General features: G+C 45.9%; 1 protein-coding gene across 1 annotated transcript in view; it reads right to left on the bottom strand.

Annotated features, from left to right (window-relative positions):
• Positions 1-19,592, bottom strand: part of pkhd1l1.1 (PKHD1 like 1, tandem duplicate 1) — a 169,579-nt gene extending 149,987 nt beyond the window's left edge. Inside the window, exons 1-12 of the mRNA XM_078215522.1 lie at positions 19,526-19,592; positions 18,577-18,663; positions 18,346-18,490; positions 15,769-15,850; positions 15,205-15,262; positions 11,799-11,892; positions 9,826-9,879; positions 7,909-7,982; positions 7,782-7,824; positions 6,597-6,667; positions 4,135-4,245; positions 2,859-2,948 (exon numbers count right to left, since the gene is read on the bottom strand). Of these exons, the coding sequence (XP_078071648.1) occupies positions 2,859-2,948; positions 4,135-4,245; positions 6,597-6,667; positions 7,782-7,824; positions 7,909-7,982; positions 9,826-9,879; positions 11,799-11,892; positions 15,205-15,262; positions 15,769-15,850; positions 18,346-18,490; positions 18,577-18,663; positions 19,526-19,592 (976 nt within the window). The remainder of the gene's footprint in view (positions 1-2,858; positions 2,949-4,134; positions 4,246-6,596; positions 6,668-7,781; positions 7,825-7,908; positions 7,983-9,825; positions 9,880-11,798; positions 11,893-15,204; positions 15,263-15,768; positions 15,851-18,345; positions 18,491-18,576; positions 18,664-19,525) is intronic.
• Positions 19,593-20,906: the final 1,314 nt, after the last annotated feature.

Raw genomic sequence — 20,906 nt, 5'->3', positions numbered from 1 at the left:
ACTAACTGCCTTACACCCTTTTTGACCAAGGGATAACATTTACAATTCTCCAGGCCTCTGGCACTGCCCCTGAATCGAAGAAAGGTGGGAAGTTTATTATAGAAATCATAGAAACCCTACAGTACAGAAAGAGGCCATTCGGCCCATCGAGTCTGCACCGACCACAATCCCACCCAGGCCCTACCTCCATATCCCTACATATTTTACCTACTAATCCCTCTAACCTACGCATCCCAGGACACAAAGGGGCAATTTTAGCATGGCCAATCAACCTAACCCGCACATCTTTGGACTGTGGGAGGAAACCAGGGCACCCGGAGGAAACCCACGCAGACACGAGGAGAATGTGCAGACTCCACACAGACAGTGACCCAAGCCGGGGATTGAACCCAGGTCCCTGGAGCTGTGGAGCAGCAGTGCTAACCACTGTGCTACCGTGCCGCCCACGGTATGCTCAGTGCTTCCAAAATTTATGCTCTTACTTCCCTTATTTTCTTGGATGTAAACGATCTGTTCCTGGTGACTTATCAACTGTAAGTACAGGCTGCCTTTCTAATACCTCCTCATTTTAAATTTTTAGCCCATTCAGTGTTTTAACCCTATCCCCTCGCTACAACTTTTGCTGCAATGTCTTCCTTGTTAAAGACAGATGCAAAGTTTAAAACCCCACTCACGCCCCTGCTTCCAACCATAAATCCCACTTTTGGTATTTAATCGGCCTGACTCCTTTTCCTGCCTGTTTACATGTGTGTGGAATATTTTTGAATTCTCTTTGATGTTAGCTGCCAGTCTCTCAGACTCTCTCTTTGCTTTTTAGTTCCCCTCTGAACTTTCTACATTCAGCCTGGTTCTCACTGTGTTATCATCCAGATGCACCCTTTATCTGTTTCACCTTACTTTCTCTCTCTCTTCCGTCACCAGGGAATTCTGGATTTGTTTAAAGTTTTTAAAAAAAGTTTATTTATCATAAATACGTTTACATTAACACTGCAATGAAGTTACTGTGAAAATCCTCTCGCCGCCACACTCCGGCGCCTGTTCGGGTACACTGAGGGAGGAATTAGCACGGCCAATGCATCTAACCAGCACATCTTTTGGACTTTGGGAGGAAACCGGAGCATCCAGAGGAAACCCACGCAGACACGGGGAGAACGTGCAAACTCCGCACAGACAGTGACCTAAGCTGGGAATCGAACCCGGGTCCCTGGTGCTGTGAGGCAGCAGTGCTGACCACTGTATTTGTCCTACCTTTCCCCCTTGTGGGAATGTGCCCAAACTATCATCTCTATAAAGGATTGTTCCAGGGCAGTCGTGCCGGCCAATCTTTGATTCCAATTTAGTCGGGACAGTTCTGTTCTCACCCCATTGAAATTAGCCCTTGCCTATTGAAATATCTTTCCACTAGATTGTTCTGTTCTGGAGTCAGCTAGACCAGTGACACGATGGTCACCGTTCCCTCGTGCCCTCCTGACTTTGTACGGTGGGGGTGGTTAAGCATCAGGGGAACAAATCTCTCAGTTACTGTGGTTGCCTGGAATTTGGAGCTCGATAGCTAACGGTAGTTCTTTTCTTTATAATTTTCCCAGATGATTATTTTGTGCTGACGGGTGGGGTTGGGTGATATATAAGCAGCACCGTCTGGGGCAGGGGACCAGCCACTCTGTCTGTCTCCTTCATTTTCTTACATCTGCTCTTTATTTAGTGAGGGGTTTAAACCCCATTAACAGCGGCATCCACAAACTCAGAACGCATCTCTTTCTCACAAGGTCTGATTATGATGGCTTGATTTTAGATATCAAAACTTGCCTTTGATCCTTACAAAGAATGTGTAACCCCCAGGTTTTCTGGAGGAATTAGTGGACAGGTCATCACAGAGAGAAAGTAAATCACAAGGACCACAAGAACATAAGAACTAGAAGCAGGGGTCGGCAATTCAACCCTCGAGCCTGCTCCACCATTCAATATGATCATGGCTGATTGTGTCTCAAACACATCTCCACCTTCCTGTCCAAAGAAGAAAGTAAAGTACAACACAGGAACAGGCCCTTCAGCCCTCCACTCTGTGCTCATTATGATGCCCTGACTAAACTTAAAAAAAACCTGTCCTTACTCGGTCCGTATCCCTCTATTCCCTCCCTATTCCATTCTCCATATCCCTTCAAACCCATTACTTATTAATAATCTGTCTATCTCCTCCCTAAATTTACTCAATGTCTTGACATCCACTGCACTCTGTGGTAGTGAATTCGCAGGTTCCCCACTCTTTGAGAGAAACATCTCTGTTTTAAATCTGTCACTCGCTATTCTAACACGATGACCTGTTCTAGATTGCCCCACAAGAGGAAACACTCTCTCTGTGTCTCTAGGAGACATAGAGATTGCAATAACACACATCTTGTTGTGTGCACGGACATTTTGGTGTGGGAACAATTTCCAGTTTCAAATTCCTTCCTTTTCAGAAGACAAACTAAGAATTGCCCCAGTGGGATAACGCTGATAGTAACTGTTTTATTTTACGAGATTGAGCAGTATCCTTATCGTTCCTTGTATCAGAAAGCAATCAAACAACACTGTCTCCATTATAGGCTGTTAGCTGTCCCACAGTTAGAATTCACTATTACAGTCAGCGCATAATAGAACAGATCTATCTAATGCCACACGTATGAATTTAGTTGAGACAGTGAGATATCACAGTTTTCTAACATGTTGCCCTGTATATGTGCAGGTCCCATCCACTTACACTAACTAAAACCTTTACACATGTCTCGTTTGTCATCAACTGAACATTATCATTTAATAATTGTCCAATGTAGATACTAAATTAAAATTCAGAAAGAAAAATTGTAAATAAGCGTCACCTGGAAAAACCGTTCGGTGAAGATTGGCTTCCTTTGCAGCCCGACAGATGATTTGAGTTTTATTGATGTTTAGAACGTCACAGCTCTGACCTGCGTAAGAGAAAATATAAACACTGAAACTGCAGGAATGGGTCTAGTTCCATGTAGGGTGCGATTAGGATGGAGGTCTTGTGGTACAGTAGGTTAACATCCCTGCCTCAGAGCCAGAAGCTCCGGGTTCGGGTCCCATCCCAGGACTTAACGGCCAAGCAAGGTGCGTTCATAATGTGGCAGGTTGAGTGTGAACCTGCAAATCCTCCCAAACATACCAATGGCTGGGAGTGAGAGCGGGAAAGACTCCTGGTCAGCCATGCTTGATGTGGAGTGGCACCCCCAAGCTATAAGCCCTTGGTGACGGACTAGTGACCTATTCCTGGTATTACCAGTTATGGAAGCAAATGTAAGTCTGACTTTAGTGCACCACTAGGTGTGGGAAGGGAATAGTGTGAATCCAACTGCTTTCTGAAATGTAAACAAGCTCCCCATTTTTACTGAGCAGTGTGCAATAGCCCGGAGATTCATTACAAATAACAAATATATATATATATGTTCAAATAAAAATTGGTTCATGTCACAGACTATAAACCATGTTCCGCTGGGCTGCATCTATATTTAATGAGCAAATTATAAATGCTGATTGGAAATAGGATCAGGCTCGATAGAAGGGTCAGGTGGAGTTGGGGGGGATTTTGATTTGAGTGGAGCTCTCGGCTGGGGTGGTCTATCCACCACAGGATTATGTCACATTAAATGGGGCAAATCTCATGAAATGCCTGTTATCAATGCCAGCCTCTGGCACTCTCACCTCTGAGGCAGAGGTTTCAGGTTCAAATCCTACTCCAGGGACTTGGAAACCTAATCTGGGTGATCTGTGTTGACAGTCCCAGTGCAGTACTAAGGGAGTGCTGCACTGTTGGAGGTGCCATTTTTCACACAAGGTGTCACTGACATAAAAGAATCCCATGACACTATGAGCTAAGTGCAGGGGCGTTCGCCACAGTGTCCTGGCCAATATTTATCCCTCAATCAACATCACTCAATCGGATTATCTGGTCAGTGTCACATTGCTGTGTGTGGGATCTTGCAGTGCACAAATTGGCTGTGGTATTTCCTACATTATCACAATGACTACACTTCAAAAAATACTTCACTGGTTGTAAATAACTTTGGGAGGTCCTGAGGTGGTGAAAGGTGCTATAGAAATGCAAATTGTTCATGTTTTTTTCTTTTAACATACCTCCTACAGTAACTCTGGCAGGGGCGTCTGTTTCATCAAAGAACCTTCCGGTCACACTGAGGAGAGTTCCTCCTTCCACACTCCCTTCAGACGGGTAGATCCCAGTCACCTCTTAAAGATAAAGAAAATGTTCTGGTTGGCTCCGTAACCTGTCAGAATTATGATGCTCTTCAAACCTGTCTCTACAGCAAACAGACGCTCCAACTGTTAATATTTAATATTAAACAAATGCTCTGTCAAAATGGACATTACTTTTTTCAATTTATTCTTTCACAGGATGTGTGGCCGAGGCCAGCATTTATTGCCCATCCCTAATGGCCCTTGAGAAGATGGTGGTGGGCTGCTTTCTGGATTCGCTGCAGTCCATGTGCTGCAGGAAGACCCACAGCGTTGTTAGCGAAAGAGTTCCAGGATTTTGACCCAGTTCCCAAATTCCCTAATCCCCTTTCCATTCAACAACCTAGCAAACCTATACTTCAATGTTGACATGGTCCCTGCATCAATCACTAACTGCACTCGTGGGTTCCATAACCTCACAGCCTCTGTGTATGAACATCTTCTCCTCATCCATGTCCCATTAGTTTAAGCCCATCCTCCACTGAAAACAGTGTTGCTGCCCGTCAGTCCCATCCATTCATAGATTTAAATGTCTCCATTAAATCATCCCTCTCACAATGAACAATCTAGAATTAAGGCTAAGCTGCTTTCAATGTTGTGTTGAATAGAAACATTGAACTAGAGGTGGACAATATTACAGAATCTGTGAAGGGTTGATGTAAAAAGGAGGATGATAGCACAGTGTACACGAACGCTGAGAGAACGTTTAAATGACAGGCTGGATTAAATCTTGGCATTTTCTGTACAGTTATTGATGTGGAACCATCGCTCAGAGACTTGTCGAGCCACAGTCGATGCTTCAATCCAATTAACCAGATGACATTTTTACTGCCATTGATTTTACATCAGGTTTTTTTTTGCCTCCTGATACGAGCTAACAAATAAAACTTTTTCACTTTTAACTAACAAAATATTTTCACAGCGTAAGACTGCAGTGGATGATGAAAATGAAGTGAGCCGATAGGTTCTGCTAAACAACATGGGTAACCTGCTACTCTTCCAGGATGTTCTCAGTCCAGCTGCCAGAGAATGATCCGGGCCTGGATTCTATCCGGCTGTTACACCCAGGTTCACTGAGCAGAGAGTCAGCCGTCTGAGGCTTGGTGACATCACGAGACAAATAATGGCCACCAACGGTTGTGAGGTTCACTTGGAGCAGGACATGGAGGGTGCAGCGATGGACAGGACATGGAGGGCGCAGCGATGGACAGGACATGGAGGGTGCAGTGATGGACAGGACATGGAGGGCGCAGCGATGGACAGGACATGGAGGGTGCAGCGATGGACAGGACATGGAGGGTGCAGTGATGGACAGGACATGGAGGGCGCAGTGATGGACAGGGCTGCCGCCTGAACCCTCACAGAAAAGACCAAAACATTGATAAAAAGTTAAAAGTGAATGCAGCCCCTTGAAAGGCCTGTCTCGTTCAGCTGACTGTCTGGTCTATCTGGGTGTCTGGGTGTAGTGAGGGTGGGGGTTAGGTATGAGGGGGTGTAGTGGAGGACCCAGTGTCTATACACATTGTCCAGCTGAAAACCTTCAACAATGGACATCATCACCCTCACCTACTCCTGCTCCTATTTCTTATTGACTATTCTAGGATGGCATGAGTGAGAAAGGATGAAAATACAACCCACCCAGGGAGTTCAGTGGCAGCACTATTCAGCAGCGCTTAGAGGGCCGAAGGGCCTGTCCCTGTGCTTTGCTTCTCTTTGTTCTTTGATTTGGGCCCATTTCCTCTGCATTGCTCATGTGTTTTGGAATGCTACTGAAAGGGTGGCACAGTGGTTAGCGCTGCTGCCTCACAGCGCCAGGGACCCGGATTCAATTCCAGCCTCGGGTCACTGTCTGTGCGGAGTCTGCATGTTCTCCCCATGTCTGTGTGGGTTTCCTCCGGGTACTCTGGTTTCCTCCCAGAGTCCAAAAGATGTGCAGGTTAGGTCGATTGGTCATGGTAAATTGCCCCTTGGTGTCCCAGGATATATAGGTTAGAACAATTAGCCGTGGTAAATGTGTGGGGTTACAGGATAGTGTGGGGACAGACCTGGGTAAGATACTCTGCCAGACAGTTGGTGCAGACCCGATGGGCCAAATGGCCTCATTCGGCACTGGAGGGATTCTAAAATACCATTCTTTTGATCCTGCATATTGTTAATCCACAATTAGTGCAGAGAAGCATATTGCTCTTTGTTTTACAAGGAGATTATTCTTCGAATTAAACAGATATATATTGAAACAAATCCTAAACCCTGATGAGTTAGTGCCAACAAGGATGTCCAAGAGGCCGTGGAAAGTTGCACTGACCTTAACCATACCAGACACAATGAAATACCATTGTCCTTACCTGCATAGGTTTGGAACATGCTGAGTTTATTGAGGGAAGAAACAAAGTAAGTGTTCAACTGTGGCAAAGACCTGAAGGGGGAAAAATCAGGGAAACTTACACAAAAAACACACAGTTTCTGTCAAATCTAAACAGCCTTGAGTTCTGTACATTGGGGATGTTAAAACAATTTCAATCTAATGTCTAATGCTATGGATTAGAGTAAAAGCAGTGCAGTTTTGAATATATTGTTTGATATTGAATATTCTTTACAAGCTTTTTGACATAAAAATATGAGCAATGTACAAATACATTCATACATATTGGTCAGAATTCTCCGGCCATTTACACCCCGCCATTGCTGCCGATGAGGACAGAGAATTTGGCACTCACTGCAGCGGGACTGGAGAATCCCAGCTATCATCATCACTATATATTCACCACCCTGGAGTTAAAATATAGCCGCAACAAAAACAGAAAATGCTGGAAAATCTCAGCAGGTCTGACAGCATCTGTGGAGAGAGAGCAGAGCTCTGACAAAGGGTCATCCAGAATCGAAACGTTGGCTCTATTCTCTCGCCATAGATGCTGCCAGACCTGCTGAGATTTTCCAGCATTTTCTGTTTTTGTTTCGGATTCCAGCGTCCACAGTAATTTGCTTTTATTTATAATATAGCCAGCTGGATAAACAAAACTTGCAAACTATTCCCCATCAGATCTGTGCTAAAAATGGAACGTTTTTTAAAAAGTTCCATTAAAAATAAAAATCCCTGTTGAAAATAAAGTTCCATGTTTTGGTCGCAATGACAATATATAAAGTCACCATAGTCCTAGATCTCCCCTTTGAGGGGGAGAGCTGACTGGTAGTGATCTAACCCAAGGATCACCACACCTCAGGCAAGAAGCAAGGTTGAGAAGGTGACACCTTCATGAATAACCTCAGCTAGTACAGGAATTGAACCCACACTGGTGGCATCGCTTTGCATCGCCAAGCAACCATCCAGCCAACTGAACTAAACCGACCCCTATTATGAAGTAAGTGAAAAGCAGATATTAACCCGGTGCTACATAGTTGTTGCTGCACGATAGCAGGTGACTCATTGTGATGTATGTATCCTGGTACAATTCCACAATTGGCCAGTGCAATATAATCACTACCATATAAACTCTAAATCCACAACCGATTACTTGCTGTAAATAACTTACCTTCCGTAAGCATTGTCCAAAATGAAACTCACATTGTGGTGACCTGAAATAAGCAGTTACAAGTTAACATGATGTTGGAGTGACTACATTTAGAATGTCATCTAGAACATGACAAAATAAACCTTACCAACATACGTTCCAGTCATTCTGCAAGTCATTGTGCCCCTGATGCTATATTGATGGTCCAGTTTCAAACCATATCTGCAGCGGTAAAACAAAACTTTGCACTGATTCATCAATAATATAAATATTGCCAGTGAAGCTGCTTTCTACAGTTCATTCATTTAATGGAAGGATTGAATCTATAAAGGAAATCATTATTCATAGAATAATAGAATCCCTACAGTGCAGAAGGAGGCCATTCAGCCCATCGAGTCTGCATCAACCACAATCCCACCCAGGCCCTATCCCCGTAACCCCACTTATTTACCCTGCTAATCCCCCTGACCCTAGGGTCAATTTAGCATGGCCAATCAACCTAACCCGCATATCTTTGGAGTGTAGGAAGGAACCGGAGCACCTGGAGGAAACCCACACAGACACAGGGAGAATGTGCAAACTCCACACAGACAGTGACCCAAGGCCGGAATTGAAGCCGGGTCCCTGGTGCTGTGAGGCAGCAGTGCTAACCACTTGCCACTATGCCATCCCAAAGACAGGCTGAACTTTAAACATGTTACACCCTGACTTCCAGAATGTTCCTACCAAAGTTATACTCGAAAGGCTGTTTATCAAGTACAAAGTTGCCAATATTCATGGTGGAATTTGGGTATGGATAAGAAACTGGGGTGAAATGGAGTTTAGAGATTAACACAAAGCAGCCAAAAGTGTATCAGCTTGAATAGAAAGGAGAATCAGGTGGAAGGAAATCAGACTGACAATTCTAGATCATTAATTTACGCTGCTGCCGAAGACTAATCCTTGCCTATTGGCAGTAAACGAGGAGGCAAATCAGGAATTACAGATTACATGGAGCTAATAAGATATTTTAAATTTGTATTTGTGGACATTAGAAATGGGGTATAGCTTTAAGTAAGTTTAATTTTGTAGGATTCATAACTTGAGTTTGGTTTAGATGTATGCATGGTAATGAATGTTTAAAGTTTATTTATTAGTCACAAGTGCGGCTTACATTAACACTGCAATGAGTTACTGTGAAATTCCCCTAGTCACCATAGTCTAGTACCTGTCTGGGTCAATTCACCCACAGCTTGCCTCCTGGACTTGCAGGCTGTCCTGTCTGGAGACAATACACATCTCTTTAACCTGTGCTTAATGCTCCCTCCACCCACATTGTCTGTATCTTTAAGATCTGGCTGGTTGTAGAGATTCACATTCTAATCAGTATTCTGTAACTTGATTTTGTGTCTCTGTGCCCTGTTTGAGAGCACATTTCCACTCCATCTGATGAAGGAGCAGTGCTCCGAAAGCTAATGGTATTTGCTACCAAATAAACCTGTTGGACTTTAACCTGGTGTTGTTAAAACTCTTACTCAATGCACCTAACCAGCACGTCTTTCGGACTGTGGGAGGAAACCGGAGTACCCGGAGGAAACCCACGCAGACACGGGGAGAACGTGCAAACTCCACACAGACAGTGACCCAAGACGGGAATTGGACCCGGGTCCCTGGCGCCATGAGGCAGCAGTGCGAACCACTGTGCCACCCCGGTACAGTGTGAAAGCAAACAGGGCTTAAACTAGGCTGTTGCTTAGCAATCAGGGACCACGCTAGGATGGAAAGAGTTTTTGAGTTAGTTGTAAACTAGAGCCAGGAGAAGTTGGACAGGACAAGGGAGTTGCAGGAAGCAGACTTCCCAAAGGAACAAAATAAAGTCCCAAAAAACAGGGAGAGGGGACAAAAGAAATGTCAGGGAGACAGTTAAGATAAAGGAACAATGAAAAAGTAGTTGATCAAGGTCCTAAAAAGTCCTAAATGACCGAATAGGACACTACAGTGGGTGGACGATGGAATTAGACTAGAAGCAGGAAGAATAGGACCTGCACGTCCATAAGGATCTTGCAATCCGTGTTACAAAACTCACAATGTATCTGAATCCGGATGAAGGAGATCACAAAGCATTCCTCCCGCATAGACTCTGGAATTGAAAAACACGTGACCTGGTTAATTACTCGCTGTCTGACATTTTTATTTTCAAGGCTTTGCATTCTAAATAAAGAAAAACAAGTTTTGAAAGACAGATAGGTTGGTATGAACTGCCAGTCATCAAAGTTCAAAGGCCACTGGATCCCCGTGTCCTGAGAGGTTCCACATGGAGAGAATGAAAGGAGACTTCCTGAAAATGATTGGATTCAGAGACCATCCTTTGATCTGCTAAACATGATTTATTCCTGAACTGTGCTTTGTTCATGTGACTAGCCGTTAGTTTGAGAATACTCGAGGACAAGAATAACCTCAACACAATTTCCGTAAATAGATTATTGGGACATTTTCACATTGCTGTTTGTGGGATCTTGCTGTGCACAAATTGGCTGCCACATTTCCTATATTACAACAGCCACTCCACTTCAAAAAGTTCTTAATCAGTTGTAAAGTGTTTTGAGATGGTTGTGAAAAGTGTTACATCAGGCAAGTCTTTATTTCCCTCTCTCTCCCTTTCTGTTCCTGTCCCTCTCTTTCACTTTCTGTTTCTCTCATTCTCTCTTTCTCTCTCTTTCACTTTTTGTTTCTCTCTCTCTCTTTCCCTTTCTGTTTCTGCCTCTCTCTTTCTTTGTCATTTATATTAATGATTTGGATGAGAATATAGGAGGCATGGTTAGTAAGTTTGCAAATAACACTAAGATTGGTGGCATAGTGGACAGTGAAGAAAGTTATCTCCAATTGCAACGGGATCTTGATCAATTGGGCCAGTGGGCTGACGAATGGCAGATGGAGTTTAATTTAGACAAATGCGAGGTGATGCATTTTGGTAGATTGAACCAGGGCAGGACTTACTCAGTTAATGGTAGGGCGTTGGGGAGAGTTACAGAACAAAGAGATCTAGGGGTACATGTTCATAGCTCCTTGAAAGTGGAGTCACAGGTGGACAGAGTGGTGAAGAAGGCATTCGGCATGCTTGGTTTCATCGGTCAGAACATTGAATACAGGAGTTGGAATGTCTTGTTGAAGTTGTACAAGACATTGGTATGGCCACACTTGGAATACTGTGTGCAATTCTGGTCACCCTATTATAGAAAGGATATTATTAAACTAGAAAGAGTGCAGAAAAGATTTACTAGGATGCTACCGGGACTTGATGGATTGAGTTATAAGGAGAGGCTGGATAGACTGGGACTTTTTTCTCTGGAGCGTAGGAGGCTGAGGGGTGACCTTATAGAGGTCTATAAAATAATGAGGGGCATAGACAAGGTAGATAGTCAATATCTTTTCCCAAAGGTCGGGGACTTTAAAACTAGAGGGCATAGGTTTGAGGTGAGAGGGGAGAGATACAAAAGTGTCCGGAGGGGCAACTTTTTCACACAGAGGGTGGCGAGTGTCTGGAACAAGCTGCCAGAGGCAGTAGTAGAGGCGGGTACAATTTTGTCTTTTAAAAAGCATTTTGACAGTTACGTGGGTAAGATGGGTATAGAGGGATATGGGCCAAACGCGGGCAATTGGGATTAGCTTAGGGGTTTTTTGAAAAAAAAAAGGGCGGCATGGACAAGTTGGGCTGAAAGGCCTGTTTGCATCCTGTAAACCTCTATGACTCTATTTTTTCTTCCTTTCCCTTTCTTTCTCTTTCTCTCCCCTTTCTGTTTCTCTCTTCCTTTCCAAACTGTGACCTCCCATAATCTTGCCATTTATCAAGTTCTGCCACTTTGACCCAGCCACAATGAAGGTCAAAAGCTGGAAAAAGCAAACTGAGTGATCTTATTATTTACGGTAATTCAGTCCTTTGCCTGAACCAACCCCTAAACCCAAATCATTCCAAAACAACATAGAAATAACCTACTGATCCAAGTGACATTGTGCAGCCTGGGCTGGCTCTGTGCACCTTACTCAGAGATATAGTTTTACCTCAAAATCTTGGTGTTCCTGTGATTGGAATTAGATCCTTTGTTGCTGCCATAAATATCAGTGAAAATATTTCCACGGATGGTAATGAGTTGACCTAGAAACCAAGAGGGAATCAGAAAGAATGAAGGAAAGAAAATGTTTGGACAACATTGTCCCTGAAACACTTTAGCTCGTTTTAACATTAATGTTGAGAATTCTCTCGCATTCGTGTGATCAAACCCCAACCTCAAGAGTCTGAGCAGAAACCAGAGGGAGGTTGACGCTGAGGGAGTGCTGCACTGTCAGATGTGCTGTCTTTCAGATGCGATATTAAATCAGGATGCAGTCTGCACTCTCAGCTGAATGTAGAAGATCCCACGGCCATTACTGAGGCAAGTGGAGTTGGAGGGTGAGGAGCGAGAGGGCAGCTGCGAACAGCTGGATGACACATCGCGGTCACCTCAGCCAGACTGTCAGAAACACAAAAAGAGCGAAGAAACCAACTCCACAAGACAGGGAACAGAGCAGAGAAAGGCAGAGTTCAACAGACAATACAGCTCCAAAATAAACGGCTGAGGTGCTGAAGTGGAAGGTGACTGGAGAGACCAGAAATACAAATAGGAGAGGGAGCCGAGGCGTAGTGAGTGTGGAGGGAGGGCAGGGAGGAGGTGAGGAGTGTGGAGGGAGAGCAGGGAGGGAAGGAGGGGTGGAGGGAGGGGGGGAGGGAGGGAGGGGTGGAGGGAGGGAGGAAGGGGTGGAGGGAGGGGGGGAGGGAGGGAGGGGTGGAGGGAGGGAGGAAGGGGTGGAGGGAGGGGGGGAGGGAGGGAGGGGTGGAGGGAGGGAGGAAGGGGTGGAGGGAGGGAGGGGTGGAGGGAGGGCGGGAGGCATGGAGGGAGGGAGGGGTGGAGGGAGGGAGGGAGGGAGGGGTGGAAGGAGGGAGGGGTGGATGGAGGGAGGGAGGAAGGGGTGGAGGGAGGGAGGAAGGGGGGAGGGAGGGAGGGAGGGGTGGAGGGAGGGAGGTAGGGGTGGAGGGAGGGAGGGAGGGGTGGATGGAGGGAGGGACGGAGGGAGGGGTGGAGGGAGGGGTGGAGGGAGGGAGGGGTGGAGGGAGGGGTGGAGGGAGGGGTGGAGGGAGGGGTGGAGTGAGGGGTGGAGTGAGGGGTGGAGGGAGGGACGGAGGGGTGGAGGGAGGGAGGGGTGGAGGGAGGGAGGGAGGGGTGGAGGGAGGGAGGGGTGGAGGGAGGGAGGGTGAGGAGGAGGGAGGGAGGGGAGAGGAGCGAGGGTGGGAGGGGTGGAGGGAGGGGAGGAGGGAGGGAGGAGGAGGGAGGGAGGGGGAGGGAGGAGGAGGGAGGGAGGAGGAGGGACTGAGGAGGAGGAGGAGAGGAGGGGATGGGGAGGAGGGAGGAGGGATGTGGAGGGGGGAGGTGTGTGGAGGAGGAGGCTTGTGGAGGGGGGAGGGGTGTGGAGGGGGAGGGGTGTGGAGGGGGAGGGGTATGGAGGGAGGGAGGGAGGAGGGGTGTGGAGGGAGGGGGATGGGGTGTGGAGGGAGGGAGGAGGGGGAGGGGGGATGGGGAGGGGGAAGGGGGAAGGGGGAGGGGGGAGGGGGAGGGGGAGGGGGAGGGGGAGGGGAGGGGGAGGGGGAGGAGGAGGGGGGAGGGGTGTGGAAGGAGGGGGAGGGGTGTGGAGGGAGGGGGAGGAGTGTGGAGGGAGGGAGGAGGGGAGGGGTGTGGAGGGAGAGAGGTGGGGAGGGGTGTGGAGGGAGGGGTGTGGAGGGAGGGAGGAGGGGAGGAGTGTGGAGGGAGGGATGAGGGGAAGAGTGTGGAGGGAGGGATGAGGGGAGGAGTGTGGAGGGAGGGATGAGGGGAGGAGTGTGGAGGGAGGGATGAGGGGAGGAGCGCGGAGGGAGGGATGAGGGGAGGAGTGTGGAGGGAGGGATGAGGGGAGGAGTGTGGAGGGAGGAATGAGGGGAGGAGTGTGGAGGGAGGGATGAGGGAGGAGCGCGGAGGGAGGGATGAAGGGAGGAGTGTGGAGGGAGGAATGAGGGGAGGAGTGTGGAGGGAGGGATGAGGGAGGAGCGCGGAGGGAGGGATGAAGGGAGGAGTGTGGAGGGAGGGATGAGGGGGGAGTGCGGCGGGAGGAGGTGCTATTAAACACCTTGTTCTAGAATCCCACACTGAGCATTGTGATTGGCTGAGAGTTGACTAACCGTGCAGAGTGATTTCAGTGGGAGATCAGTGGAATCCAGTGACTGTCCAATCAGATTGCACTTACTGCCAATATCCCGGCAGAAATGGGGCTGTCGGTGAGTCAGATTTGTCAGTGATCTGGCCTCAGGGACAGCTCTTGCTGGGATGGATATTAATATTTCTGACATTTCCTAGACAGGTTGAGAATTTAAATTCAATTTTAAAAATCCAAACCTGAGAAATAAAAGTCTGAAAGCTGTTAGATTATTGTGAAAAAACCCACTAACATCCATCAGAGAAAGCAATACTATATAGGACTGCAGGAATAGGTGGAGGCCATTCAGTCCCTTAAGCCTGTTCTACCATTCAAGGGCCAATCTGTATCCTGGCTCCATCTTCCCATCTTTCTCCTGATACTCTCAGCTAACAAAAATCTACTGTCTCAGACCCGCTGCCTTTCACACTCACTGTGTGAATATGTCTCCACCAAACTCTCAGACAGTACATTCCAGATCCTAACCACTCGCTGTGTGAATCTGTCTCCACCACACTCTCAGACAGTACATTCCAGATCCTAACCACTCGCTGTGTGAATATGTCTCCACCACACTCTCAGACAGTACATTCCAGATCCTAACCACTCGCTGTGTGAATATGTCTCCACCACACTCTCAGACAGTACATTCCAGATCCTGACCACTCGCTGTGTGAATCTGTCTCCACCACACTCTCAGACAGTGCATTCCAGATCCTAACCACTCGCTGTGTGAATCTGTCTCCACCACACTCTCAGACAGTGCATTCCAGATCCTAACCACTCGCTGTGTGAATCTGTCTCCACCACACTCTCAGACAGTGCATTCCAGATCCTAACCACTCGCTGTGTGAATCTGTCTCCACCACACTCTCAGAGAGAACATTCCAGATTCTAACCACTCGCTGTGTGAATCTGTCTCCACCACACTCTCAGACAGTGCATTCCAGATCCTAACCACTCGCTGTGTGAATCTGTCTCCACCACACTCTCAGACAGTACATTCCAGATCCTGACCACTCGCTGTGTGAATCTGTCTCCACCACACTCTCAGACAGTACATTCCAGACCCTAACCACTCGCTGTGTGAATAGGTTTTGTCCTCACATTTTGGTGTTTTCTCTGTCAATCACCTTCAAGCTGTGCCCTCAATCCTTCCACCAATGAGAACACTTTCTTCCTATCAGAACTCAGTTTAAGTACTAACCTGGCAATCCAGACACTGGTGAAATCTCTTTGATGGTTGGAGTATGATAGTCACGTGCCTGGTAAAAGAAAAGTCATAAATTCATTACTAGTGAAGTCGTGGTCTTGAATTTCAGTTAGAAGATGGATTTTTTATTAAATTCTCCTAACCTCTTCAATTCCCAATTTCCTGAACGGGAAGGAATAAGAGTTGTGTATGTGTGGAATGCGAATCCATTCGGTTCTGTAACAGGTGAATGACTCACTCCTTCACATCACAGCTCGGACTGAGAGTGAAAAGCCACCCTTTAATTTCCCTACATGAAATGGGGCCATGGAGTGAGTCTGACTGGCTGGTCTTGTTACTAAATAGGGAAGAAGATCTTTTAAGAACCAAAAGTGGCTACACTTTAAAGCCTCAGATTGCTGTTTATTTTTTACAAGTTGCTTTCACTGTGTGATTTCAGATTTGATGATGCTTCATATTTGATTTACCAAGTAAGAATGTTATTGTAGAAGCAGCATGTGAAAGGTTAGGTCTCAGTGCTCCTTCATCTAAGGATGTGAGTAAAAATGTTGCCCTTACAGTGTAGGTAATCCTGTTGAGGTCATCAATAGGAACTCCGTCTACGTTCACTAGAACCTGATATCTGTCTTCCGGCAGAGGTCTAAAACAAGAGATAACATTCATCAAATCCAGAGGAACATCTTTTACACACTGCACTTTTATTAATCACAGCATAGCTCTGACCATGAAACAAAAGCACCATTTAAAAGCCATTCTTATTATCTGTCTGTCTGTCTAGAGTTACAAGTTAGCCAGGAAGGACATAAAGAAAGAGTTAAGAAGAGCCAGGAGGGGACATGAGAAGTCTTTGGCAGGTAGGATCAAGGAAAACCCTAAAGCTTTCTATAGGTATGTCAGGAGTAAAAGAATGACTAGGGTAAGATTAGGGCCAGTCAAGGACAGTAGTGGGAAGTTGTGCGTGGAGTCTGAAGAGATAGGAGAGGCACTAAATGAATATTTTTCGTCGGTATTCACACAGGAAATTGACAGTGTTGTCGAGGGGAGTACTGAGATGCAGGCTGTTGGACTGGACGGGATTGAGGTTCATAAGGAGGAGGTGTTAGCAATTCTGGAAAGGGTAAAAATAGATAAGTCCCCTGGGCCGGATGGGATTTATCCTAGGATTCTCTGGGAGGCTAGAGAGGAGATTGCAGAGCCTTTGGCTTTGATCTTTGTGTCGTCATTGTCTACAGGAACAGTGCCAGAAGACTGGAGGATAGCAAATGTTGTCCCCTTGTTCAAGAAGGGGAGTAGGGACAACCCTGGTAATGATAGACCGGTGAGCCTTACTTCTGTTGTGGGCAAAGTTTTGGAAAGGATTATAAGAGATAGGATTTACAATCACCTAGAAAGGAATAATTTGATTAGGGATAGTCAGCACGGTTTTGTGAAGGGTAGGTCGTGCCTCACAAACCTTATTAAGTTCTTTGAGAAGGTGACCAAAGAGGGGATGAGGGTAAAGCGGTTGATGTGGTGTATATGGATTTCAGCAAAGCGTTTGATAAGGTTCCCCATGGTAAGCTTTTGCAGAAAATATGGACACATGGGATTGAGGGTGATTTAGTGGTTTGGATCAGGAATTGGCTAGCTGTACAAAAACAGAGGGTGGTGGTTGATGGGAAATATTCATCTTGGAGTTCAGTTACGAGTGGTGTACCGCAAGGATCTGTTTTGGGGCCACTGCTGTTTGTCATTTTTATTAATGACCTGGATGAGGGTGTAGAAGGATGGATTAGTAAATTTGCGGATGACACTAAAGTCGGTGGAGTTGTAGACAGTGCGGAGGGAAGTGGCAGGTTAGAGAGGGACATAGATAAGCTGCAGAGCTGGGCTGAGAAGTGGCAAATGGAGTTTAATGCGGAAAAGTGTGAGGTGATTCACTTTGGAAGGAGTAACAGGAATACAGAGTACTGGGCTAATGGTAAGATACTTGGTAGTGTGGATGAACAGAGGGATCTGGGTGTCCATGTGCATAGATCCCTGAAAGTTGGCACCCAGGTTGATAGGGTTGTTAAGAAGGCATACGGTGTGTTAGCTTTTATTGGTAGAGGGATTGAGTTTCGGAGTCAGGAGGTCATGCTGCAACTGTGCAAAACTCTGGTGCGGCCGCGCTTGGAATATTGCGTACAGTACTAGTCGCCGCATTATAGGAAAGATGTGGAAGTGTCGGAAAGGGTGCAGAGGAGATTTACCAGGATGTTGCCTGGTATGGTGGGAAGATCGTATGAGGAAAGGCTGAGGGACTTGAGGTTGTTTTCGTTAGAGAGAAGAAGGTTAAGAGGTGACTTAATAGAGGCATACAAGATGATCAGAGGATTAGATAGGGTGGATAGTGAGAGCCTTTTTCCTCGGATGGTGATAGCTAGCACGAGGGGACATAGCTTTAAATTGAGGAGTGAGAGATATAGGACAGATGTTAGAGGTAGGTTCTTTACTCAGAGAGTAGTAAGGGCGTGGAATGCCCTGCCTGCAGCAGTAGTGGACTCATCAACATTAAGGGCATTCAAATGGTTATTGGATAAATATATGGATGATATTGGAATAGTGTAGGTTAGATGGGCTTTAGATTGGTTTCACTGGTCGGTGCAACATTGAGGGCCGAAGGGCCTGTACTGTGCTGTAATGTTCTATGTTCTATGTATGTATGTATCTATCTGTCTATCTGTCTGTCTGTCTGTCTATCTCTCTGTCTATCTAACTATGTACGTATGTATGTATCTATGTATGTATGAATATATGTATGTATCTATCTATCTGTCTCTATATCTGTCTGTCTCTCTCTGTCTGCCTTTCTCTCTATCTGTCTATCTCTCTATCTGTCTGTCTGTCTGTCTTTCTCACTGTCTGTCTGTCTCTCTATCTGTCTGTCTCTCTGTCTGTCTGTCTCTCTGTCTGTCTGTCTGTCTCTCTATCTGTCTGTCTCTCTATCTGTCTGTCTCTCTATCTGTCTGTCTCTCTATCTGTCTGTCTCTCTATCTGTCTGTCTGTCTCTCTATCTGTCTGTCTCCATGGTGCTCAGGTGCTAAGCATTCTGACCTTTCCAATGCAGTTGAATTGCTGAGTGAATCAGCCCAGGGAGATTGAATATATTTGTACCTGGTGTAGCAAATGATCTGTGTCTGGTGGCTGGAATCTTTCTCGACATCACAGGGGATGGAACTGGTTTCTGTTAGCAGCTGCACGCTTACGCCCAACTTCTCTCCTGCTGCTGTGTAATCAAACGGCTCCTGTCCCGGGAGTCCTGTGAAGACAGTCACAGAATCTGAGAAGCAGCAGGAGAGAGGATTAACAATCAGCGCAGAGCAGGGGCACATCAGTCAACCTTACCCTGTCCTTTAATCGTCAGCCTGGTTGCTCCATTGGTGCCTCCGTGGTTTGGTGAGATACTCAAAACAGCAGGAATAGTTTGAGAAACTGAAAAATAGATTGATTTGATCCGATTGGATTTGATTTGATTTATTATTGTCACATGTATTAACATAGTGAAAAGTATTGTTTCTTGCGCATTATACAGACAAAACATACCGTTCATAGAGAAGGAAAGGAGAGGGTGCAGAATGTCGTGTTACAGTCATAGCTAGGGTGTAGAGAAAGATCAACTTAATAAAAGGTAGGTCCTTCAAAAGTCTGACAGCAGCAGGGAAGAAGCTGTTCTTGAGTCGGTTGGTACGTGACCTCAGACTTTTGTATCTTCTTCCCGACAGAAAAAGGAATAAATAAGCATAGACAGTGATAGATATTGAAAAATGAGACAGACAAATAGATAGACAGACACACATGCACACAGACATAACAGACAGATGAATAGATAGGTAGACAGACAGACAGACGGATGGATATAGCTCCCAGTTTAATTGGGTTTAATGTATGGATGGATGGGTGGAATGCAGTTTGATAAAAGTGATTTTGAAAACCCATGCCCCATGTGTTGTGTGCAGGAGGTTAAGGTGTGGGATCGCATTCTGTTTTTCTCACACAGTCTTGAGCTGGTCTGTGGTTACCTGAGCTGTCCAGTGACCAGAGGCTGAGAGTGATAGCCACACTCCACCACACTGAGTGGCCTCTCATGCTATCCCACAGCTCCTGTTGCCCTCTCGGTATCTGCTGGGAGGTAAAGGAGCACGTTAACTCACATCAGGCTGCGTGATCACAGAGAATCCACAAAGTGTCACTGAATAATTCCTGCTCTCCTTGTTATCACTGACATTTCCCCACTTTCCCCAGACCCTGAATTTGATACTGATCCATTAAATATCCAGCTCTCATGAAGGGTTACCGGCTGTTCCGCTCCGCTGAGCTGCTGCCAGACCAACTGCGTACTTCCAGCATTTTCTGTTTCTCATTTGATCATTTCAATGGGTTTAAACAAATAGTGTAAAAAGTATCTTTCATTCCAGGGGAGTCGAGATGATTTTGCACCGTTTGCTGTTTAAAATGATCCAGGATTCAATCTGTGTTCATTTCAAACACTTGGACAAATCACAGTGTTTCTAATGAGATGGTTTAAAAATCGTGCACACAGAATGTTCTTCTTACAGGAGAGCCTGAGACGTGGGACAGTGAAGGTAGCTCAGCATCTTGATGGGGTGTAAATATTTCCCCCAAATCAGACAGAGTTTGGAGTGCAAACCATCAGATCAGAGCTACAGAAATATGAATTATTCTGTGAGAGAGGGAGTCAGCAATTTGAAAATCAATCCCTGCACCCAAGCTGCTGATTTATTGAATCTATTTATTGCTCACCATATTGTAGACTGACCCAATCTATATGTTAGTGTCCACCATGCTGGATTTGTTCCAGCTATATGCTGCTGTATATAATTTCTGATTAACTCCAGCTATATGTTACTGTATATCATTCCCCAATCTGCTAACTGTGACTTGTTCAGGGAATGCTGAGGAAATCAGTTGAATTTACAGAAAGGAAGTTGCCAGATCCTACCCGTGACTAACAATCTTTAGGATTCTCTAACTGTGAATTTTCGGGTCCTAATGAGAACTCTCAGTGAAGGGGGTTTTGAAATTTGCCCCTTTGGCTCATTCAAACACTGGAACTAGCGGCTGGAGAGTAAGACATTGTGGAGTAGATGTTTGCATCCCCTGGGATGCTCTTACCTTTAGATAGACGACTCCTTCCCGGTAAGGTCTGTGCTGCCAATGATCACATCCCGAATATTCACTCGAGGTATTTTGTGGTCACCATTAGCAACTTGGCTGTAAACATCAGCAAGGGAATGTCATGTGGACATCCAAGCCTTGACACTTGGTGCTTTAATTGATACTCTTAACGGTGGATGGACAATGGCTAATTATACCGCACAGCAACCACTTCAATAGCTGAACAATCAAAATGAATGTAACTACAGTCAGCAATGAAATTCTGTCTGTTCGTTATAATCTGCTTTGACATTTTCTGAATGCTGGGACTTTACAATGCACCACTTGATAACCTGCCTGTTTAATTTCCATTCTTCTGATAATGACATACCTGCCTCCTGATACAATTCTTCCTTCTGCCTCCCTGGGTTGGTACCAATGTACTGGCATGTTGCTGAATGAGACAGTGTGGGACGTGTTCAGAACCCCACACGCAAGAGTTACTCAACTGAGAAGAGGTGAGAGTTTAAAACCCCCTCGGCAAATCAGCTCAAATCCCC

This window comes from Mustelus asterias, chromosome 7 (genome assembly GCF_964213995.1).
Source record: "Mustelus asterias chromosome 7, sMusAst1.hap1.1, whole genome shotgun sequence".
Taxonomy (NCBI): Eukaryota; Metazoa; Chordata; class Chondrichthyes; order Carcharhiniformes; family Triakidae; genus Mustelus; species Mustelus asterias.
This window is presented reverse-complemented; position numbering and strand designations above follow the sequence as displayed.